General features: G+C 38.5%; 1 protein-coding gene across 1 annotated transcript in view; it reads right to left on the reverse strand.

Annotated features, from left to right (window-relative positions):
- The window catches only part of GHR (growth hormone receptor), a 535,090-nt gene that overhangs the window by 8,628 nt on the left and 500,243 nt on the right, over positions 1-26,219 (reverse strand). Inside the window, exons 11-17 of the mRNA XM_089687808.1 lie at positions 25,773-25,832; positions 18,596-18,719; positions 15,581-15,738; positions 14,158-14,336; positions 8,579-8,723; positions 3,912-4,002; positions 934-1,003 (exon numbers count right to left, since the gene is read on the reverse strand). Coding sequence (XP_089543934.1) covers positions 934-1,003; positions 3,912-4,002; positions 8,579-8,723; positions 14,158-14,336; positions 15,581-15,738; positions 18,596-18,719; positions 25,773-25,832 — 827 coding nt within the window. The remainder of the gene's footprint in view (positions 1-933; positions 1,004-3,911; positions 4,003-8,578; positions 8,724-14,157; positions 14,337-15,580; positions 15,739-18,595; positions 18,720-25,772; positions 25,833-26,219) is intronic.

The following is a 26,219-nucleotide window of genomic DNA, read 5'->3' on the forward strand; positions in this document are numbered from 1 at the left end:
GAACAGCTGCACCAGGTGAAGGTGACTGGAGGTAACCAAAGTCACTGTAGGAAGGCAGCAACAGCTGACTGAAGACTGGAGTTCCACGTGGCTCTTTGCAGACATGAGCAGCATCAGGGAGATGCTTCTTTGATGTTGTATGGCAAAAAGATCAAAATCAACAAAATGGCTTGTTGTATCAAACAAGAAGATGGCAAGATCATGTGTGCACAACACTCCACCCAATGGATGATCAGTGCCCATTCCCACAGTGTTGACCACTTCTGGGGTAGCAACCGTTAAGAAAAGGGAAATCTAAAAGTTGCCATTCGCCCTATGTAAATGATATAGCTGCCAGAGCCCAGCCTATTGGGCCTAATCACAAAGTGAGTCTTTAAAGATAGGGCAAGCACTGAGGCAACGCCAGTGGATCTGGCCCTGGATAGTGCTTTGCTGCTTTTACCTGATCAGAGTCTGGAAAGAACTTCCCAGTGCCTGAAGGTCACTTCCAGACTATCCTCACAATCTCCACTCCAGTAGCATCTGGACGTGCCACTCCAAAGTTGAGGACAACGCACAGCATAGCTGCACTCAAAAACAAACTCTAGCTTTGATATAGAGAACAGTCTTGTTTGAAGAAAAAAAAAGTCAGAGTAGGAAAAAAAGTTCTAGCAAACATACAATAGTCTTTAACACAGCAGAGCTGAAGAAAAGTCATTAATCTTCCTAAGACACAAGCAAACAGCTGAGGCATGCTGGTAGTAGTCTGGGCTGGCCTAGAGTTTTTTTTTTTTAAGTTTCCCAGTGTCCAATCCTCCTATAAATGGAAATATAACATGAAGGTTAAAGACTTCCGGTGTCCCTCAATGGACAAGAAAAAAACATTATGATACTGTACAAATCTCTCTGCTTATCTAATTTACTGTAAGTAAACATCACTGGTGTCATACTAACCTGTAGCAGAGCAGGGTCAATTCCTTTAATCTTTGGAGCTGGCACTGGGGGAAGAATCAACATCTTCAGCCTGAGAGATGAAAGAGAAGCAAGATTATACTAGCCAAAAATATGTACTATTAAAGTTTGAAACAATATGTAATAAAAAAAAAAGTTAGAAAGCATCACATTGTCATAAAGGTCACCCAGCAAGCTGAATATTCTTTACATTTTCCATTAAAAAAAAACAAACTGTCCGAGATCGTAATTCTTTTCTTTTTCTATGGTACTCTTTAGGCTGCCATATAAAATCCAATTTCCAAGCACAGGGTCAAGTCATCATCCTGTAAATTATCTTACAACTGATCAATTATTATTTTACATGCATATGAAATTCACTCTAATAGCTAGTCTGCAGGCTTTCATCTACTTTTATTGTATAGTATGGATGGCCACTCGTAGCTGTGTTTGATATACTTTACATTTCTTTGGACACAGTGGATCAGAATGAGATCCGTTTGTGCTGCAGGCTAAGCAGGTCACATGCAAACCCGCTTGTTTTGCATTCAAAAGCATGTGTCTGAGCAGTGATGTGTTCTAATCTGTACACAAAGCGTTTCTACACAAGCCCTTTCTCCATTATGTACTGCATGAAAAGTTGCCGTACTCGATTTTAGCATCTCTTGCTATGGTCCTGGGCATCAGAGAACTCCATGTTGCTATGTAAAATATGCTTCTTTCTGATGTCAGTTCAGGACTGTCAAGGTTGTAAGGGCTTATGAGAATGTCTACTTTTCCAAAGCCAAGGAAGATATGGACTACATTAAGGTTATGCTTATACATCTGACATGTATTTATTATGAGTCTGTAATGTGGTTGAGCTTTATGCGTTTGATAAGCAGTTGATACTTGATTGTTTAATTTATACATTGTTGTAGAAGTATCTCAAGTATAGGTTAGATACTGCAAACGCATGCTCCGCACTTGCTAATTGCTCACAATGGGGTTGATTTTCTAAAGGCAAATAAACTGTGCACTTTGCAAGTGCAGTTGCTCCAGAGCTTAGTAAATGAGGAAAAGCTTCACTTTGCAAAGAATACCCAACCACATGCAAGGAAAAAAACGAGCTTGCACGTGATTGGATGATGGAAGTCAAGGGAGCTTAAGCTCACTTACTAAGCCCTTGAGCAAATTCCCTTGCAGAGTGCAACTTCACTTGCAAAGTGCACAGTCTATTTCTCTTTAGTAAATCAAACCCAATGCATTTTCATGGGCAGCTAATCACGAAAGAAAACAAACTAACAGGACAATGTGCTCCATTCCCTAAATCATCGCATGCGGTATTTAGGTTCTGACACACCTGTCCAAAGCACCTTGTTCCCATGTTGATGAAGACAGGGGTCTCTTCCCCACAACCCTGTCCCAGCGGTTATGGGGTTGGGGGGTGACTTATCGGAATCATGTGAATGAGTATAGGGTACATAGTACCTCATTTACGAAAAAAAATGTGCAAAGTTAATAAAAACCCAGAGACAGTTTTTGACAAGTACTTTATTCAAAAAAGCAAAAAAAAAAAAAAAAGTCCCCTGAACTAGCTCTAACACCCATCACAAGGAATGCTGGAAGCCAACCTACACGAAAAAAAAAAAAAAAAAAAAAACCCTGACCTGCACCGACGCTTGGTCAAATGACTGCTCCGCAGCCTATATGACACTAAATAAACTAAGGGACGGGGCCACTCGATGTCACCGTATGACCTGCCTACTATGAAGTCATTGACCCAGAATGTCTCAGTCAATGATGTCATAAGGGGATGGGGTCACCTGCTGTTCACTCGTCCCACCCCCTTTCCTGGCCTGCATGCTCGAATAAGGATCTGGTATGGATTTTGGGGGGACCCCACACCATTTATTTTTTTATTTTTGGCTTGGGGTTCCCCTCAAATTCCATACCAGAACTGAAGGGATTGGTAAGGATTGGGGAGGAACCCCATGCTATTTTGTTTTCTTTTTAATTTATTGCTGGCACTTCTTTTGTTTACATTCTGCTGTCAGCGGGGAATCCCACTGACAGCAGATGAGCCATGGCTGTCAAGGATACGGCGGCCACTGGCTAGTTTTCATTATTAAAACACTGCATCACTTCATAAAATATCTCATGCGGTAATTCAGTAGTGAACTGCAAACAAATTTTTGAAAAACACTAAAAAGTATTTTACCACGGGTCTTAAAGCAGTAGATACTGCTTCGCAAATAAAGCCCATAATTGTCTATAAAAAAATAAATAAAAAAAAATCAACAAATGTACACACCAGTTGTATAAATGACCACCTAACCAAGAAGTACCACTCTGAAACACAGGATATAAAAATACATACATACATATATATATATATATATATATATATATATATATATAAATATAGAGAATCTTTATTATACAACACTATGTATGAATGACCAAAAAAAAAAAAACCTCTCCTTGACCTTTACAACATTACAAATCTCAATAGAATAGCATATACCCCTATATGTTTTTGTAGCACCTTACCAATACAATTTACAGGCTAAATACAGCAGGAAATAAATATATAACTGTGTATGGAAATAGGATGTAATAAGATCTTAAACGGTGATTATCAAATTTTAAGAATGGATCAGGATCCATGATGAAACAATATACTACCTTACTATAGTCTACTGCATAAAATCCAGCTATATTTGTTAATTATACATATCTAACATACAACCACATTGACCTTTCACTGTACTTCGCCAAAGTTAAAAAAGGCAAAGCTGGTAGAACAAGTCGGTTTGAGTAGAGCGAGTAAAGTTAGGAACAACCCTCTTATTTGGATTTGCAATGCAAGCGAGTTATGAAGGCTTCATTGTGTTCCATTGTAAAAAGTAAAAAACAGAAGATGAATGCTAGGAATGTGTCTAGTGTACTTGTATTGGATTTTCTTTTGCACATGCACCTTTTGCAAATAATAAACTCACCTTTTCTTTTTGCAAAATATTAAAAATGCCAATGCCACCACAACAGCAAATATTCCAGTGATCACAAACAATGGCCATGGAGAATCTGGCACTAAAACAAAAATATTTTAAGAACATATTAGTATGTAGTCTATATGTCAAACTCCACCCACTGAATAAGAAAGCAGGATATCACACATCAATAATATCATATCACATCCATTAATGTTAGATCACCCACACAGCACATGCAGCTGGTGAAAACACGTTATTTCTGTTTGATTCCTGTCTTTTAAATTAAACCTGTATTAGATTTAATCAAATAGACCCCCTGCTGTTTAGAAGGCACCTTTTGATGCCTCTACTTTCTTTTCTTACATATATTTTTATTGCTGCTCAAGGTAGAGAGACTCCTAATCTCCAATCACAACTCCTCCTTCAGGTGCTAGCCCAGCTCGTGTGCTGCACAGATGAGAACAAAAGACGTCTGATCGACTACACTCCAAACAGTCCACTTTACTGAACCAAGATAAAATCAAATTCAGACAGTGGAAATACAGTGGGGGACTACCTGCCAGTCTATATCGGACGTCCTTTGTTCTCACCTCTTTTTTTTTTTACACCTGTCTACCCCTCTGATCCCCGCTGCATTCCATGTTAAGATCCTATATTAGGTACATGCATTCTTCTGGGCACTCCTTCCTTGCCTCTCCATGTGAAATTCTCACATTCCAAGCACTGCATTGTGGGAGAGAAGAGGTAGCACTCACAAGTACCCTATACCCCCAAAATACTGAAATTTAAACTGGAACGTTTAAAAGAAACCTGTCATCAGAGAATTACATAGGTTGCTGTTGGCCTTTCTCTAAAATTGCTAGTTGTCTGACTTGAGGTGACTGTAGCCATATTAGTGCACAAACAATTGAGTAACATCCGCAATACTTTTTTTTATTTGCACTAACATACAATTTTTCAGGACAAGCTTTCAGGGTGTGTCCCCTTCTTCAAGGTCCCATCAGTAGTAAAGCACAAAGTTCTAGCAGAATGTTAAAATAAGACAAAAAAACAAAAACAAATGTACACAGCAATGGTAATTGAACTATGGATTGGACCAAGGGGGGAGGGCAGGAATAGAGTCACAGATTTAAGCCAATATCTCTTGTGTCAAATAGAACTAAAATTCTTAGTTCAAAAGTTTTTCTTATTTGAATAGTTTTAAAATTCTCTTTAAGAACTAAGACACTGAGGTCTTCCATAGTGTGGCCTATCTGTGAGAAATGATGTCTCACATGTGTGTAGAAAATATCTTCCTTATGTTCCTTGATGGTGTGTCTGTGCAAATTCATCCTTGTTTGTAACTTCTCTCCTTTATCACCAACATAAGATCCTTTGCTACATTTATTATACAACATTACTGGAGGTGCAGCTGTATGATCCAGTGATAGTAAAGGTCCCTTTTGTGTGTGTGACACTTTTAGATGAATTGATTTGGTAGTACAGTTTGCATCATTTTTTATTGCAGGGTTTGCTTCATTATATGTGACTTCATGATCAGAATGAAGTTTCCTGTTGGTTAGTTTATGTCTGAAGCTGGGTGGTTGTCTGAAAGCCAGTATTGGGGGTTGCTGGAATATTTCTTTTAGGGTTTCATCTTCTATAATGATGGGTTGTAAATCTTTGAAGATCTTTCTTATCCCTTCTAGTGTTGGATTATATGTGGTTACTAGAGATACACGGTCTTTTTGTATTGAAGCAGATTTACTCTTTGGATTTTCAAGGCTGTGTTTATGCCGATATTGATGGGTTTTGTTCTTGTAACCCTTCTTATGGAAGGGGTCTGCTAGTATCCTGAGATGTTTATCTCTTTCTTCCGGGTCTGAGCATATTTGGTGGTATCAGATGGCCTGCCTGTGCACAAAGGCCCATTTACTGTGTTGGGGGTGAAAACTGGAACTATGGAGATAGTTACATCTGTCAGTGGATTTCCTGTATATTGAGGTTTGCAACTTGTCATCTCAGATGTGTATTGTAGAGTCCAGGAAGTTGACATGTGTGTTTGAATAATCAATTTTTAGTGTGATTGAAGGGTGAAAGTTGTTGATCAATGAGTAAAAAATACCAAATATACATAAACAGCGCAAAAATAGACCTCTAAATAAAACTTTTTTACATAAAGTGAATAATCCTAGTAAATTTATCATAAACCATAAATTAATAGTGAATGTCCCCAATAATAATAAACACCAAAAGTACGTGTATGATGAAAATAGAAATTTCCAAAAATTCTTCAAATGTAAAGAAGCTTCCACTTTCCACCCGTGCAAACCAACATCAAATGCACTCAACAGATATTTGGTGAATGAGAAGCCTTTAGGGATTTTAAAGGGATCCTAAACCCTCTTTAGCATCCACTCTATGGAATTCTTCACCCTCAGAATAGGCTCCACCGTTCAGCCGGGAGAGAAAAACCTCAAATAGTGTAATATTGCCAATCAACAATATAATTAAAAACAATACATGTGTTTTTTAAAGCTGCTGACATGTGAGTGCCCTTAATCTTTGTTTTTAATTATATCGTTGATTGGCAATATTACACTATTTGAGGTTTTTCTCTCCCGGTTGAACGGTGGAGCCTATTCTGAGGGTGAAGAATTCCATAGAGTGGATGCTAAAGAGGGTTTAGGATCCCTTTAAAATCCCTAAAGGCTTCTCATTCACCAATATCTGGTGAGTGCATTTGATGTTGGTTTGCACGGGTGGAAGGTGGAAGCTTCTTTACATTTGAAGAATTTTTGGAAATTTCTATTTTCATCATACACGGACTTTTGGTGTTTATTATTATTGGGGACATCCACTATTAATTTATGGTTTATGATAAATTTAATAGGATTATTCACTTTATGTAAAAAAGTTTTATTTTATTTAGAGGTCTATTTTTGCGCTGTTTATGTATATTTGGTATTATTTGTGTTTTTCACATTGCACAGAGGCAGTTTAGAATTTGTAGTTTTTTATTGGCGCAGAAATATTTGTCACTTTACAATGAGTAAAAAAAGTTTTAAATTTTCTTCACCTTCTGTCCATATGGTGAAAATATAATCGATATAGCGATAGTATCTGTATGGCTTTTATTGTATGCTGTTCAGGAATTTTTCCTCCAGGTCAGCCATAAATAAAATTTCATACTGGGGTGCCATTTTACTTCCCATAGCAGTACCCATACAATGAAGATAGATGTTATTATTGAAAGCGAATTAGTTGTGTGTAAGAATGAATTCAATGAGCTGTGTAACATCCTTAACGTTTGGTGAGGATGATAAGGATCTTTGACATGCGGCTGACCCATCCTTGTGAGGGATATTACTGTACAGAGATTCTGCATCCATACTGACTAGAAGTGTATTTGGTGGTAAATGTTGTTGATCTTGTTCAGAAAATCAGTTGTGTCTTGCAGGATACTAGCAGTATTCATGACTAACAGTTTTTAAATTTTTTCTACAAGACCTGAGATTTGTTCGGGAAGTGTGTTCATACCTGTTATGATGGGTCTGCCTGGATTTCCTGGCCTGTGGATCTTGGGCAGCATGCAGAAGTTCCCAATTTCTGGATTATCCAGTATCGCGCTGATAAGCTCTGAATGTAGGTGGGTTGGTAGTGTTTTAATGAGACCTTTTAATTGCTCAGTAAAATCCTGGGTCAGACCATAATCCAGTTTTTTATAGTAAGTGCCATTTGCCAGCTGCCTCTGGCCCTCTTGTATGTATTTGTATCTATCACAACAACTGCTCCCCCTTTATTCACTGGTTTGATGTTGATAGCCTAATTATTGTGTAGATCAATTATAGCCCTTTACTCCAGTGGTGACAGATTGTGTAACATTTTCTTTTGCTGGGTGGACATCAGGAATGTAACTCGCAGTCTGAAGCTGTCAATATAGGTGTTCAGTTTGGGGTTCTGTCCTTGTGGAGGTGTGAATTGCTATTCTTTTCCTTTTTGTCGCATTCCATTGTCATTGGATTCCTTTCATTACTATGAAAATATTCTTTGAGCCTAAGTCTCCTGAAGAATTCCTCCATATCTGACAATATTTGCAAATTATCCAATTTGGTGGTTGGCCAGAATGTGAGGCCTTTGGAGAGGACTGTTATTTCAGGTTTTGAAAGTTTAGAATTTGATAAATTGATGAGTCCAAGTTCCTCTAGGCATTTAGTTGGCATTTGCACAAGCGATACCTTTGGATTCTGGATTGGATTCCAGGTCATTGATAGCAGGTGTTATAGATGTTAGTTGTCTGACTGTAATGCCAACCCTCTGGCTTTAATATGTGGGGTCAGTGACTGCCAGACAATTTGTATTCTCATTAGAAAGCTTATCTTTAAAAACAGTGTGCACAAAAGAAAGGGAAAGGAAGAAGAAAAAAGAAATGCAGCCAGCCATGTCGTAAAGACACAACATTATTCCGGCAAAAGATGAGGTCAAATGGGAAGCAATGGTAGAAGTAAGGTGTCAAGCTTGAAATTCGCAAAGACTGCAAGGGGTCATGGTAGTAGTAATGGTAATGCTGGTGTTTTCCTTTTTTTTTCCTTGCCTTTGACTATCACCCATTCATTTTCATGTGTGTTTGTAATCTAATAAGGACTTATTAGTGAGTGGTTGGCCCCCAGTCAGTGTTAATTCCTGATACTTACATCTCATTGGAAGTTGGATTATTAGCACTTCACTGAATTCTGAGAACATATAACCTTCTTTCCGCTTGCAGCGGATTTTCACCCAGTACTCATTCTCCATCAATAGGCCATAGATCGATAAATATGTGGTTTTCACAGAATCATACTAGAAGAAGCAAATAATAAAGAGACATTATTTTGTGGAATTAGCTTTTAAGATAAAACAATGAAATTAACATATTGGGGGAGATTTACTAAACCTGGTGCACTCAGAATCTGGTGCACATGTGCATGATGGCCAATCATCTTCTAACTTCAGCTTGTTCAGTCAAGCTTTAGCAATAAAACCTGGAAGCTGATTGGTTTCTATGCAGAGCTACACCAGATTTTGCACTCTCCAGTTTTAGTAAAAAGTCCTCATTGACTTTATTACACTCAAATGGACTACATGATTCTTCTAGGTGTATTCTCTTACGTGGCCCAATGTATTAAATATTTAAATAATATAAAATAGTTCAGCGCTAAATAAATGATTGATGTCGTCTACCAAACGCATGTATATAATAGACGGCTAACAAAAGGGCTGTATGCATACCCCTTTTGACAACGAACGTTGTGTTCGAAACGCGTTAAGGAGGAGCCCTTTTGTTAGCCGTTGACGTCAAGCCGGGGATCCGACGGCCACCACATTTTTCCAGCTGGTCAGTTTCATGCACATTTATGTGATTTATATTGCAGCATCTGTTATCTCATATTGCAGTGCTGTATGTTTTTCTATATCATATTTTAGGCACCAATAATAAAGCATCTTTTAAAATACTACACTATGGGATATTCCTAATGTTTGCTCTGTATTGAGCACTTTAAATCCCTCAGTACCATCTTCAGTGAATGTACCATCTTCAGTGAATATCCCAGCACCCCGGAAAAGCTTGATTATTGGCACTGGCTATCAACAACCAGTACCATTGGGAAGATCATCCAATCCCTGGCTACACACCTGATTACACCCGAAGGACCGGGGCATGTTCAGGAACTTATGATACAATGCGCTTTTCATTAGCGCTTCTGGTGAGTGTGCATTCTATATGTTTATCTACACACTCTATCAAGTGGAATCAGTATTCTGGGACTATATAGAAGTTTTTTGAAGATTGCATCAGTTTTAAGAAGTTTAAATAATTTTGGACATTTTATATCAACATACTCATCATGACGATACGTTTCTTATGGATTGCATTTTACTTCATTTTTATTTTATATGCTCATTTTCTGAGTAATATTCTTCAGTATTATTTGTGGCACAAAACGCATCTATTATATACATGCGTTTGGTAGATGACATCAATCATTTATTTAGCGCTGCACTATTTTATATTGATTCATTTGAGGTTTTTTTTGGTGTACCCTTCAGTGTGTTCAGCTGCTTATTACTGATACCAATATCAGCGCTCGCTCCACTATCCATACATCTTTAAATATTTAAACAAGATCACGGTCATCATTATTCTTTGTTAAAGTATTTCTCAATAAAAATGTAAACAATATTACCAATATGTTTTAAAGTAGCATTCCAGTCATTACCTAACTAAGGCTAAAACTACTCCCAATCCCATTTCTTTAGCTATTCTATCTAATCCTGTACAGGAAAGATCGCTATACTTACCTATTCTGAAGCCACTCTTGTCCGATCTCCAGTAGCAGCATCTGTGCAGGAAAGAAAGCCAACAACGGCTGAGAAAAACCTTGGCGATGATGTCACCCAGAGACTTACTATGGGCATCAATTGTCCTGCACACAGAAGCAACCTCTGACAGCTCAGCCTTGGACTGACCGGAGCAGCTTCAGAATAGGTAAGTATAGCGATCTTTTCTTTACAGGGTTAGATAGAATAGCTTTAGAGTGCTGAAGGAAGTAGGTTTAGTGTTAGTTACAGTGCTGTGAAAACGTATTCAGCCTATTCCTGATATTTTTTCTTTTTTGTATATTTGTCACACTTAAATTATTCAGATCATCAAACAAATTTTACTGTTACACAAAGATAACCCGAGTAACCCGAGTAAACACAAAATGCAGCTTTTAAATGATTTAATTTATTATGGCAAAAAAGCTTTCCAAACCTTCCTGGCCGTATGTGAAAAAGTAATTGCCCCCTAAACCTAATAACTGGTTGTGCCACCCTTGGCAGCAACAACTGCAATCAAGAGTTTGTGGTAACTGGCAATGAGTTTTTCACATCATTGTGAAGGAATTTTGGCCCATTCTTCTTTGCAGAATAGTTTTAACTCAGCGACACAGCAAGGTGTTCAAGCATGAATGGCCTGTTTAAGGTCATGCCACAGCATCTCAGATTTAAGTCCAGACTTTGACTAGGCCACTCCAAAACTTAATTTTGGCTTTTTTTGCACCATTCAGAGGTGGACTTGGTGGTGTGTTTCAGATCATTGTCCTGCTGCATAACCCAAGTGCTTGAGGTCACAAACTGATATCCGGACATTCTCCTTCAGGATTTTCTGGTAGAGCGCAGAATTCATGGTTCCATCAGTTATGGCAAGTCGTCCAGGTCCTGAAGCTGCAAAGCAGCCCCAGACCATCACACTACAACCATTGTGTTTGACTGTTGCTATGATGTTCTTTTTTTGAAATGCTGTGTTAATTTTACAACAGATTTTTGGTGTGGCACTACAAAACACTTCTCCTTTTGAATAAGGGGAAGGTGTTTTGTAGCGCCACACCAAAAATCTGTTGTTTTCATATTTATGTCCCCATAGGGTTGTGTGTCAGCGGCTGCTTTAATATACACCTGGGAATTAGTCCATAGCGTGGATATTTTATTTGATTGTGTTAGATGTATGCCAGATGTAAAGGGATGCATACCTTCCAAAAAGTTCAACTTTTGTCTCATCAGTCCACAGAATATTTGAACAAGTCATGGAGATAACCAAGATGTTTTTTGGCAAATGTGAGAGGAGCATTTGTGTTCTTTTTGGTCAGCACTGGCTTTCACCTTGGAACTCTCCCATGGACGCCATTTTCTTTTATGACCTCCTGGATGAGTCGTTGTTGTGTTCTTGGAGTAATTTTAATAGACTGGCCACTCCTGGGAAGGTTCACTACTGTTCTAAGCTTTCTCTATTTGTGGATAATGGCTCTCACCATGGTTCGCTAGAGTCCCAAAACCTTAGAAATGGCATTGACTGATGCATGTCAATTACTTTGTTTCTCATCTGTTTTGGAATTACTTTAGATGGCGGAATGATGTGTTGCTTTTTTAGATCTTTTAGCGTGCTTCACTTTGTCAGGCAGCTTCTATTTAAGTGATTTCTTCATTCAACAGGTCTGGCAATAATGGGCATGGGTGTGGCAAGTGAAATTTACCTCAGCTTTCCAAAAACATTTGTTAATCACAATTCATTCATTATTTAGCAAGGGGGGTAATTATTTTTTCACATAGGGCCAGGCAGGTTTGGACAACCTTTTTCCCTTAATAAATGAAATAATGCATTTTGCATTAACTTGGGTTATCTTTGTGTAATATCAACATTTATTTGATGATCTGAATCATTTAAGTGTGACAAATATGCAACAAAATAAAAAATCAGGAAGGGGGAAAAAACTTTTTCACAGCACTCTAGATGATGACTAGAATTCCACTTTAAAGTTTTAAAAATATTCTATGTGTAATTAAAGGATTAGTTCACCTTTGGGAAAATGATACATGTTCCACCCGTTGTTAGCAACATGTTCTCGATCCTGCAGCCACCCGCTTTGACAGAAGTATGGGGAGAAGTTCCCCGTACTAACTGTCACTTTTCAAAAACAGCGCTGCTCTGCCCACACGGCTGCGTCATTCATTTACAGTTCTCTGTGAATCAACACACTACAAGTTCTGACAGCCTTAGCAGCCGACAGCTTATAGTCCTCAATGAACTACTATGGCATTGTGAGCGCTGTGGTAGTTCATTCAGTCTTCCTGTCAGCAAGTATCAGCTTGCCCGTGTGGGATGTACAAGCAAGCAGATACACTGACAGCGTGCAGGAGACCTGCATGGCATCAGAGATCTGCTTATGGCTGGTGCAATGCTTTACAGGCTCCTTACACAAAAAATAATAAATGCACATTTTTTTTACCTGCAAAAAAATGCGCTTTCACTATTTTTTATGGAAGGTGATTTTATCCTTTAATTATGGGCATGAGGCAGCCATATTTACATTTACAGTTAATATGTATGCTCTCCTTTCTGTCAGCATGTCAACGCTTAGTACAGGTAACGGAGTCAGATTGGCTTCTAACGTGGGACCTTCCTCTCTCTGAATGATTGTCACTCTACAGGGGATAATAGGAGGCCAATATCAAGAGAGATTCAGGTACTTGCACTTGTAGGCTGTGGTTCAGCTTTAAAGCTGAACTGAATTCAAAAAGTGAAGGTTTGTTTTGCTGTAGTGAACATTTATAAATATTAATTGTGCCTAAGCAGTATCCTGAAAAATGTACCTTTGCAATTCTTTTTGAAAAATAACAGTGCACATCCTGGTATGTGAGTGTGCCTAGGCACTCCCATGTTTACAGTCTCATAACTGTATATCTGCAGTGCGAAGCATTGCTGTCTCTGACAGCTAGTCTCAGGAGATTTGGAGTGTGACTTGGTGATGGCACTACTGTGCAGGTCACTGTTCTCCTTGCTGGGGGCTCTGACACAAGGAAGCAAAACACAGTGCAAAACAAAGCATAGTAGGTCAGTAATGGGGAAAGAAAAGATCAGCTGCAGGGAAAGGACTGCAAATACTGCAGACTATTCTTTTGACTTCTGTCGACCTGTTTTTGGGCACAGCTTCAAACGTTCAGTTCCTCTTTAACAACATATACACTACAGGTCCAAAGGTTTGTAGGCCTCTGACTAATATACTTATATAAGCTTGTTGGACAGGCCATTCTAAAACCATGGGCATTAATATGGAGTTGTGCCCCTCTTTTTTGTTTCCTCCACTCTTCTTGGAAGGCCATCCATGAGATTTTGAACAATGTCTGATGGAAATTTGACTAAAATACTGTAGCATTTGTAAGGTCAGGTTCTGGTGCTAGACAAGAAAATATGGCTAACAACCAGCATTTGAATTCATCCCAATGGTGTCCAGTAGGGTTGAGGTCAGGGCTCTGTGCAGGTCACTAGTGTTACTCCATATCAAACCATGTCTTTTTGGATGTGGCTTTGTGTACAGGGAAACATTCAAGCCGGAAAAGAAAAGGACCTCCCCAAACTTTTGTCAGATGATTGTCTAAAATGTCCTTGTATGCTGTGGCATTATTACTACCCTTCACTGGAAACATGTGAACACTATTATTTGAAGGGGTATGGACATACGCAAGGCCATATACTGTAGACAGGAGTAATTGTCAGGCGTCCACAACCGTTTGGCTTTGTAGTGTACATTATATAGTGATAGTTCTGGCACATTTTTTTTAAAACATTTTATCAAATATTTAATTCCCCTTGGAACATACTATACTGTATATGTTTCTTTTTGGCTTGGACTTCCCTAGTCATCTCTAATCTATCTTGAATTCTGCCTGCCTGTGAACATGATCAATATATCTTTACCGTCTTCCATTTTGCTGCACTGGCCAGTTTTATATGTACTTCATAGTCAAGTGTGAGCCATCCACGTTTAACATCAGCTGTGGCTGGAGGCTGCCAGTTTAGCTCAATGTCCATGTATAAATGGGTTACGCTGACGTTGAGAGATGTCCAGCTCAAAGCCATGGGAGGGTCCGGACGCACTTAATAAACAAAATTGTAAAATGTTACAAATCAGAATACAAATAGATGACATGGTGCAATGACAGCAGAAATCTAACTTTGTGGAATTCCTACTCATGCGCACATTCATACGCGTTTTGCCATTTATTCCAATATGTAGCCAATACATGAAATGTTTTCTTTCCAACATGCTACAATGTAGTGCAACAGAAGGAATAAGTGCTGATTAACTTGACAATAATGACTTTGGTTAATAAATACCTTGCTAGTGTTTTTATTTAATACGTTGATTAGTATATTACAATGTGAAAATATATTTTTGCTATTTTACACATACATATTATTTAAGTAACTTTTTTTACACATTGGGGGAGATTTACTAAAATTGGTGCATTCAGAATCTGGCGCAGCTGTGCGTAGAAATCAATCAGCTTTTAACTTCAGCTTGTTCAGTTAAGCTTTGGTAATACAACCTGGAAGCTGACTGGTTTCCATGCACCAGATTTTTCACGCTCCAGTTTTAGTAAATAACCCCCATTGAAATCAACAGTGACAGCTGCAGCCTGCTGGCTGGTCATATAATATATTGTATATACTAAACAATGCATGCCATGCATTCCTTCCAAAAAGAATGGGCTAGGCATTTTCCCTTCAGTCAATAGATGATGCTGAACAAGTATAAAAACTACAGCACAAACAAGAAGAAGCCAAAAGCTGATGCCATAGTTCACAAAGCTTCTTTCCTTTATTTATTTCAGGTACTTATATAGCACTGTCAATGTATGCAGCGCTTTACATATATATTGTACATTCACATCAGTCCCTAACACTCAAGGAGAGTACAATCTAAGATCCCGAACTCAAATTCCTACATACTAGGACCAATGTAGACAGGATCCAATTAACCTACCAGCATGTCTTTGGCACGTAGGAGGAAACCCATGCAGGCACAAGGAGAACATGCAAACTCCAGGCAGGAGGTGCTGTGGCTGGGATTCGAACCAACGACCCTAGTGCTGCCAGGCGCAAGTACTAACCATTTAGCCACTGTGCTGCCCCTTCTTTCTCAGGGCATCTAATTTATATTCAGGTAGTTCTAAAATGGTACACAGATATTTAATATATTAGAATGTCCTTACAGCATCCTACTTTTGGCTGAATTTGGAGTCCATCTTTAACTAAAAGTGTAAACATAAATGACTGTATAAGAGTTATAATTACCACAAGCTCATTATGAATTTTAGTTCATAAGAAAACAACTTACCAATGTCATCGACACTGAAGTGATAGTCATCAAATGTCTCATTGTCAAAGACGAGACGGACTTGATATGTCACCCAAACCGCTGTGTAGTTCTTACTGAAATAGCATGTGTTTTCACCAGCCGACACCATGTCAGGGCAGTCAGCCCAATCCAAATCTCTAATAAGAGAAAATGTACATAGTAAGGTATGTTACAGAAAGTCAAGCAAGCATACATTCACCGGCCACTTTATTAGGTACACCTTGCTAGTATCGGGTTGGACCCCCTTTTACCTTCAGAACTGCCTTAATTCTTTGTTGCATAGATTCAACAAGATGTTGGAAACATTCCTCAGAGATTTTTGTCCATATTGACATGATAGCATTATGCATGTTGTGTATTCAGAGATGGTATTCTGCATACCTTGGTTGTAACAAGTGGTTATTTGAGTTACTGTTGCCTTTCTATCATCTCGAACCAGGCTGTCCGTTCTCCTCTGACATCAACAAGGCATTTTCATGCCGCTCACTGGAGATTTTCTCTCTTTTGGACCATTCTCTGTAAACCCTAGAGATGATTGTGTGTGAAAATCTCAGTAGATCAGCAGTTTTTGAAATACTCAGACCAGCCTGTCTGGGACCAACAACCATGCCACATTCAAAGTTACTTAAATCCCTTTTCTTCCTCATTCTGATGATTGCTTTGAACTTCAGCAATTTGTCCTCACCACGTCTAGATGTCTAAATGCATTGAGTTGCTGCCATGTGATTGGCTGATTAGCAATTTGTGTTACCAAGCAATTGAACAGGTCAGAGGAAAATGGACATTCGATTTTAGCTGCAACATTCAGATGGTAAAGTCAGTATTTTTGCGTAAACAACATGAAAGCATGGATCCATCCTGCTTTGTATCAGTGGTTCAGCCTGGTGGTGGGTATAATGGTGTGGGGGATATTTTCTTGGCACTAGCTAGGTGTACCTAATAAAGTAGCCAGGGTATGTATATTCCTGATCAGTTCAGTGATAATAAAGCGGAACTTTACTCTTTCAACCAACATTGACTATTTTTAATCCTTATGCTGCCAGAATTAGTAAATCGATTGAAAGTATATCATATTTACTTGTTTTAATTTTATTTTTACATTTGTAGTTACTTCCTGGTATCAAGGCCTAGGAAAATTATGTCATACATCCCAGGCGTCTTCAGGAGGGGAGGAGGGTTTTTTTGAGCTAAGCACACACATCTGTTTGCATGCTGAGCTAAGGACAGATGGATTCCACTACCATCTGTCCTTAGCTCAGGCATGCAGACAGATGTTAAAGTAGCCTTAAGGATCTACTGTTTCACTGAACAACTGCCCCTACTCAAGATAGCCATGACCAGAAATGCTAGGGGATGGTTTTCAAAGTGATTTCTAATCAAAATAAAGCATGGATGGTTGGTTGTTTGGGGGGGGGGGGGTTGCTCCGAATATTAAACATGAAATAAATAGCATTTTTGATTGGGCTGCTCAGATACAGTGTAGTTCTGCTTTAAGTAACACTGTGCAATACCTTCCTACACAGAACAGCAGCAATGAGAGTGGACCAGTCTGAAAGCCAGATTTTTTATATATATAAAGAACTGTGACTGTGCTATGACAGTTAAACTATAACAAATATGTATAGTGCTTGCAATAAATATCTATGTAAATAATATGTGCACAAAAAAAATCTACGATGTCAATAAATATATGAGTAAATAAACCAGCTTAAAAAAATATCAAAATGATCTGAGTACCAAAATATGAAAAAAAACCCAGATCAAATAAAAATGTGTTCACTATGTATATATGTACACTAAAATCAATATTTCCATTAAATATCCCAACTTTTTTTTAACATATAACTTATAAATTAATTAATTTTAAAAAGTTTAAATTAGTTATAAATAAATACATTTAAAAAATGTTGGAGGGATATTAATGGAAATGTTGATTTGATGGTACACACATACATGGAGAACACACATTTTTGATCTGATTTTGTTTTTTTTTTGTACTCAGAACGAAATATATTTTGGTAATCAGAACATTTTGATATTTTTTTTACACTAGTTGATTCACTCATATATTTATTGACATCCTACATTTTTTTGCACATATTATTTACCTAGATGTTTTTTGCAAGCACTTATATACATATTTATTGTTCCCTGATGAAGTCACGTGATCGTGACACAACGCGTCGGGCGTAAGCGAAGGCAGATAAAGGAAGTACAAGCTGCAAATTCTTATCTGTAAAACAAATTACTGTACTTTTATTTTGAATGTAAGTGCAATATTAATAAATATTGGAAGTTTTATTCATCTACTACACTATATGAGGAATATTCCCTCTTGGGTGAGGCAACTGTTATTCAGTGAAATGGTGGATCCTTAAGGCTACTTTAACATCTACCATAAGGGAGGAGGAGTGGATAGCCCCTAATGGCCAAAGGAGATAATGATCAGCTGTGGAGATGTCTCATCAAACACGCACTTTTACATGCGTTGGAGATGAGAGTTCTGAGAGCACCGATTAATGCATGGAATTCACATTAAGCATAGATTTTCATTCTGTGGTGTTGGATTACGTTACATTTGGAATCCTATGAACTTTACACATGTTTTTTGGACCACTTTGATATCAGTTCACTTTGATTGTGAAGTAATTGATGACACCTATATTAATTCATTAGAATTTATTTAGGTATTATGAACACTTTGTATCCAGTTTATTCAAATTGTTCAACCACGATGGATTGATGTTTATGTAATATTATGCAAGCATCACTACATCACATTTTATTTATTTGTAAACATACTCAATGTAGTTTAGCTGTCATAGCACAGTCACAATTCTTTATATATTTTTAAGACATTTTGTCACTGTATGACTGCAGCTTAGATGGAGAACCTTCAGTCCATTTGGTGCAGACCTTTGTTCATTAGATTTTTTTATATGTCCATTCCATACAGTACATAATGTTTTGTTATTGAAGAAAAATGTACTTTACCCTTTTTTATATTGCAGCTTTATCAGGCCAGTTAGGTTATGAAGTTCCCCATAAGTCCAGTGGCAGGTAAAGGTTTCCTGCTGGGGGGATCGACACTCTGTGATTTGTGGCCACCCAGGAGGATCTATAAGAGAGTTAAAAGGATAAGTTTATAAACGTATAGTTTACATTTTTATTTTGTATATATGACAATCAAATGATGCTAAGCCATAAATGTTTACTATGCCTAAACAGTCAGATTTAGACTATTATATTGCAGTAAAATGGAAATTCTGTTGCGGGATACTGCAATGCATGTTAAAGTACAGAACTGTAACACCAATTTAATGACATTTAATGACCTATAGGGGGCATTTAAACGTTTCTCCCCAAATTCCTCATTACGCTTTATTGGTCGATTTTGTTGTTGTGTTGCTACACATTGTACTTGAATGTACTGTTTTATTGCTTGATGTTCTGCAACTCGTCATGTTGGTGGGTTGCGTTTTCTGTTTTTCTGTATAATGTTTTATAAAAATCCTTAATAAATATATTGAAATATAAACTTTTTTCCCTGGAGAAGCAATGCTTGAGAGGAGATATGATAGCAATATACAAATACCTTAATGGTGATTCTAGCATAGGAAATAAACTATCCATTCTCAGGCAGTGTAAGAAGACACGGGGCCACTCAATGAAATTGTTGGAGGAGAAGCACCTTACTCTTAAACTGCGTAGTGGTTTTTCACTGTCAGGAAAATATATGGTACTGAAGTTTGTCGCCATTTCACAGGCACACACAAATTAAAGGTTTGACATGTTGAGTATCTCTTTACTCAGTACAACCTCATCTTTTATATCTTATTAAAAATTGGGTTATTGCATTTGTGTGCCCTAAAATTAACTTTATTAACTTTACTTTGTTTTTTTGTTACTGAAAGTTTGCGTTTCCTAGACTTTTGTGGTAATCTTGTGTGACATAAAAAAATTGCAACTACCACAATTTTATTCTCTAGGGTGTCTGCTTTCAGAAAATATATAATGTTTTGGGAGTTTATGCAATCTTTGGGCCTAAAATGATTTTTTAAACATGTATGCAAAAAAACGCAAAAATGGCTCTGGCAGTGAAAAGGTTAAGACTGCTTAAAGAACCGCTGAAACTGCCCTACTAAAACTCACTAATGATTTGCTAACTGCTAAAACCAATGGGCACTACTCGGTACTCTTACTACTTGACCTCTCTGCGGCTTTTGATACTGTTGACCATCCCCTCCTCCTCAACAAACTCCACTCTCTTGGCCTCTGAGACTCTGCTCTCTCCTGGTTCTCCTCCTACCTATTGCAGCGCTCCTTCAGTGTTACCTATAACGCTGCCTCCTCCTCTTCACTTCCTCTTTTTGTAGGGGTCCCTCAAGGTTCTGCCCTTGGACCCCTTCTCTTCTCCATCTACACCTCCTCCCTTGGTCGCTTGATAAACTCCCATGGCTTCAAGTAACATCTCTATGCTGATGACACACAAATCTATCTTTCCACACCTCACCCCTTCAGTCTCCTCTCACATTACTAACCTACTAAGTGACATATCAGCATAAATGTCACTCCACTTCCTCAAACTCAATCTTTCTAAAACGGAGCTCATACTATTCCCCCAGCTCGTGCCCCCTCCCCTGAATTCTCCATCAAGATCAATAACACAATCATCAGTCCCTGCCCTCAAGCCAGGGTGCTAGCTGTAATCCTAGACTCCCATCTGTCCTTTCAGTCCCAAATCCAATCACTGTCCAAATCTTGTAGACTTCACCTCCGCAACATCTCCAAGATACGCCCGTTCTTAACCTCAGAAACCACTAAGCAACTTATTCATTCCCTGGTTATATCGCGCCTTGACTATTGTAACTCCCTCCTCATTGGCCTACCTAATCGCAGGCTATCCCCTCTTCAGTCTATCATTAATGCTGCTGCCAGACTCATCCACCTTACTAACCGTTCTGTATCAGCCACCCCTCTCTGCCAATCCCTCCACTGGCTTCCCATTGCCCAACGAATAAAACTCAAAACATTAACAATAATATATAAAGCCATTTGTAACTCCCCCCAAATTACATCACCAATCTTTTCTCCAAATATCACCCAAACTGTCCTCTCCACTCCTCGCACGACCTCCTGCTCTCTAGCCTCCTCCTCCCATGCTTGTCTCTAGGACTTCTCCAGAGCTTCCCCCATCCTCTGTAACTCTCTACCCCAATCTATCCGACTATTGCCTACTCTACCCACTTTTAGGCGATCTCTGAAAACCTCTCTCTTCAGGGAAGCCTTCAGCTAACAACAGAATCTTCTATTCCTCCTATCAGTTCATCCCCCACAGTTATTACCTTTTGTACCACCAGCCCCTCCCTCTTAGATTGTAAGCTCCAAGGAGCAGGGCCCTCCTAACCCTCTTGTATTGAACTGTATCACTGCTGTATTGTCTCCCTTTATATTGTAAAGTGCTATAAATCCTGTATAATAATAATAATAACCAATTTCAGTGATACCAGCTATGTGAGGGTCGGGGTTTTGGCTGCTCCTGGTTGTTGGTTGGGTCCCATTTTTTCCCTTCCTGAGTCTCTAGTGGTTTACAGCAAAGCTCACATGCATGTGGTTCTCAGATAGCCAAATTGGCAAGGTGATGATGGACATGATTTGTTTATTATGTAAAAACTGTTGTGTTAATAAAATTACTGTTGTTTTTCTTAGTCGTGTCTTCATATTAGCTCCTGATGAAGTGATGAAGTGGATGATATCCAGAAAACACGTCAAGTACAATTATAAATACATATAAGCATGGAAAGGCTGGCAAAGCATCAGAAAGGAGGAAACCCAGTCTTTGGTAATGTCCATGGGTTCCAGACTTCAGGCAGTCATTGCCAGTAAAGAATTCTCAACATAATATTCAAAATGAACATTTTATTTATGATTATATTCATTTGTCCAATTACTTTTGGTCCCTTTAAAAAGGGGGGTAGGCTACGCTTAAGAGCTGTAATTCCTAAACCTTTCCTCCAATTTGGATGTACAGTGGGGATCGAAAGTTTGGGCACCCCAGCTAAACATTTGTATTAATGTGCATAAAGAAGCCAAGGAAAGATGGAAAAATCTCCAAAAGGCATCACATTACAGATTAGACATTCTTATAATATGTCAACAAAAGTTAGATTTTATTTCCATCATTTACACTTTCAAAATAACCGAAAACAAAAAAATGGCGTCTGCAAAAGTTTGGGCACCCTGCAGAGTTAATATCTTGTACTGCCCCCTTTGGCAAGTATCACAGCTTGTAAAAGCTTTTTGTAGCCAGCCAAGAGTCTTTCAATTCTTGTTTGAGGTTTCTTTGCCCATTCTTCCTTACAAAAGTCTTCCAGTTCTTTGAGATTTCTGGGCTGTCTGTCACGCACTGCTCTTTTAAGGTCTATCCATAGTTTTCAATGATGTTGAGGTCAGGAGATTGTGAAGGCCATGGCAAAACCTTCAGTTTACACCTCTTGATGTAATCCCCCGTGGATTTTGAGGTGTGTTTAGGATCATTATCCATTTGTAGAAGCCATCCTCTCTTTAACTTCAGCTTTTTCACAGATGGCATCAAGGAACCATCCAAAATTTGCTGAAATTTTATTGAATCCATTTTTCCTTCTACTCGTGAGATGTTCCCTGTGCCACTGGCTGCAACACAACCCCAAAGCATGATTGATCCAACCCCATGCTTCACAGTTGGACAGAGGTTCTTTTCATTAAATTCTGTGCCCCTTCTTCTCCAAACGTACCTTTGCTCATTCCGGCCAAAAAGTTCAATTTTAACCTCATCGGTCCACAGAACTTGTTTCCAAAATGCATCAGGCTTGTCTATATGTTCATTTGCAAAGTTCAAACGATGATTTTTGTGGTGAGGACATAGAAGAGGTTTTCTTCTGATGACTCTTCCATGAAGACCATATTTGTACAAGTATCTCTTTATAGTGGAATAGTGTACCACAACTCCATTGTCTGCCAGATCTTTCTGAAGGGATTGTGCAGTCAAACGTGGGTTTTGAATTGTTTTTCTCACAATCCTGCGAGCTGTTCTGTCTGATATTTTTCTTGGTCTTCCAGATCTTGCTTTAACTTCCACTGTTCCTGATGACTGCCATTTCTTAATTACATTCCGAACAGAGGATATTGACATCTGAAAACGCTTTGCTATCTTCTTATAGCCTTCTCCAGCTTAGCTTTGTGAGCGTCAACTATTTTCAGTTTCAGTTTTCTAGACAACTGCTTAGAAGAACCCATGTTGCTGATTGTTGGGGCAAGGTCAGATGAGTCTGGGCATTTAAAACCTTTGAGATTGACATCACCTGGTCTTCCCAGACGATGATTGAGAACAATCCATGACACTGGCAGGTCTCAGCTTGGCAAAGGGGGCAGTGCATGCTATAAATTCTGCAGGGTGCCCAAACTTTTGCAGACACCATTTTTTTGTTTTCTGTTATTTTGAAAGTGTAAATGATGGAAATAAAATCTAACTTTTGTTGACATATTATAAGAATGTCTAATCTGTAATTTGATGCCTTTTGGGGATTTTTCCATCTTTCCTTGGCTTCTTTATGCACATTAATACAAATTTTTAGCTGGGGTGCCCAAACTTTCGATCCCCACTGTACATACCCTCAAATTAAACCTGAAATTGTGCACTTTCAGCCCATATCCATTGTATAACTATACCTTGAATATGTTTTGGTCAATACCTGAAAAATCTAAAATTGTGCCTGTGTTCAACTGCAACCATTTTCTTAGCCTAAACTTTTACCACCTCCAAAGACCAACAACTGCCCAGCTGCCATGACATCAGCTAAAGCAACAATTGCCAGCATCAAAATGACAAACACAGGGAGGTTGGGTGGGAGGCTGTCTTCGTTGTCCTCTGATTTCTAATGGACACCTGGTCTAAACCACCCCTCCTCAAGCTGGCCCAGGACCCTACCCAGCCAAACACCACCCCCCAATCAGGAAAGCCTCTTGCTTCAAATGCAAACAGCCTCCTATTAACCTCTTCCAGGCTTGTACCCCCTCTTCACACTGTCATGTCTGCCTTCCGCTATTTTTTTTTTTTTTTTATCGCTCCGGGCCTTACTTTCCTACATACTTAAAATAATGTGGTGTGCATCGTGTTTGTGTTGATGCTGCCACTGTCATTCTTCTAGATACCTCTCCCAATTTGGCTCAGCAGAATGCTGAGGAACTCCAAGCACAAGTGTATGGAAGCACCTGACACTTATATGCAAACCATAAAGAGTAAATCTATTAAACTTTTCACCCAGGATTCACTCATTTGATAATACAAAGGTTCACGCTCAGAAACCTCTGCTTCTTCACTTGGCGCAAAAATGAATCTATTCAGAGTTAGTTCCCATGTTTCTCAACAGATGGGGCTGCCTGTCTAGAATATTGAAAGAATGAGGCAGTTCCAAAATTTATGGACAGGCAAAACGATGTAGCCATACGTAATTTTGCCTTTACAGGCTCAGAGGGGTGCCCCTTAGGCGCACACACAACATCCCTATCCCCACCCCCACCCGGTGACCCGGTCCACACAGTGTCATGCAGTGACACAGCGAAATGAAGATCCTGGTACATGGGGCCCGGTGATCACATGATCGCTAAGCAATCACATGATCACAACGTCAACAAAGATTCATAAAAGCTGTGCTACCTTTACTAGTGAGCCATGATTGGATATCACATGGTACCTGGGCCAATCACAGCACCCTGCGCCATGTGATTAGCTATAGCCAATCACAGATCACTAGTATTCACAGCTGTCATGAACTTAACCCATTCGTGACAGTTCAAAGCATAAGATCAGAGTTTCAAAAAATAAAAAACCCTGATCACCATCCAGAGTAGTACAATGTTACTATGATAACATTGAATTACTCTGATGAAATTATTTAAAAAATGATTTATTTAAAAAAAAAATATAAACATAAAAAACATTTTCAAATACTGAATAAAAATTATTTGACAATTATTTATTTACTTGTTTTTTAACATGCTGTCATCAGTCAGTGTCCCTGATCACCGCCACACCTTTTATATCATGATGCTGTACTGTGCTGGTGATGATATGTAAAAAAATATATATTATAAAATAAAGTATTTAATTTCTTTATTTTCCAAAAAATTAAATCTTCAAAAAACTTTCCATGCTTCTCAGATTGTCTACTTTCCAAAAGGGATAATTTGGGGGGTAATTGTACTGTCCTGGCAATTTAAGGGCCATAAGAAATGAGATAATCCATCAGTACATCAGGATTGATCACTTTTCAGATACATATTCTATAGTTTGTGGGTGCTAACTTTTCTACAGAGTAAAGAATATACACTTATTGTTTTTTTTAACAGAGATATGTAGCAGAATACATTTTGGACTAAATTTATGAAGAAATTCGATTTTTTTGATTGGATACAAAAGTATAGTTCCCCCCCCCCCCCCCTGCATTTGTGTGAAAAAAATTATATAAAATTAATTTGTATTTAGTATTGCATGACCGCACAATTGCCAGTTAAAATAACGCAGTGCCAAATAGCAAAAAATGGCCTGGTCATGAAGGGGGTAAAATCTTCCAGAGCTGAAGTGGTTAAATATGTGTAGGGAAGCTGATTTCTGGATTAGAAAATTCATGGCCAGCAGCATCTGCAATCAGAATTTTGACTCCAGATGCTTCTGGCCAGTCATTTTCTAATGCAGCAATGAGCTTCCCTGCATAGATTTAAACAGGAAAAGCTTACTTTGAGTCCATTCAAGGTTCTCCCTTTTAACTGAAGCCCTGATGAAAGGTGGGGGGTTGGTACCTTTGACACCCAAAACATGTTGGCTGTTTTCTAGCAACATATCAATAAATGAATTGAAACTCTTATCTTTTGCTCTGGTTCTCCTTCCATGTATGCATGTTTTTGTTGAGTGACCTGCTGGAGTACCCACTGGAGGGTAGCCTTGTCTGTTGTGATCAGCCTTACCTAAGCCAATGGGTACTTAAAATGTTTTTGCCCTCAAATTACTTTGTAGAAACTCATGTCTAAGTCCCAGCACCTCTTGGATGCCGTTTTTTAAATTGAACATTAGGATGGTGTAAGAAATAGAAAGTGATGTGAAAACACATAAAATAAAGTATATTAGCAAACTTACATGTCCTCTTTATGTACCTCTGCAAAGGTCCTTTGGTGCTAACTGCCATAGAGCTTAGTTCTAAAAAAAAGAATAACCAAAGAAAGAAAGAGTTAGGACATTTTTGAAAGAAAAAGTCAATAATAAAATATAACTAAAGGCAATTTTTTTTTTAGTTTTGGATATCGTGGGCATGGATTATAACAGCTATAAGGTTTGTATTGCTGTCTGTGCCCCCATTAGGTTCACCCACTCTATTTGTCCTGTATCACCAAAAGTGAAAGTAAAAGATAATCCCACGTTTTGGGTTGTTCCCAGAAAAATAATGAAGGAGAAATCTTTCAATGGGGACACTAGTTCTGGTGATTTGGAGGCCACAAAGAATTCCTGTAACTTGCAGGGATTTCCTTTCACTTCTTCTTTTCACTGTGGGACAGGACGTGAAAGTAAATCTCCCCAGTGGGACAC

The sequence above is a fragment of the Staurois parvus genome, unplaced genomic scaffold (assembly GCF_062004578.1).
Source record: "Staurois parvus isolate SC_StPar_1 unplaced genomic scaffold, SC_StPar_1.0 ptg000438l, whole genome shotgun sequence".
Lineage (NCBI taxonomy): Eukaryota > Metazoa > Chordata > Amphibia > Anura > Ranidae > Staurois > Staurois parvus.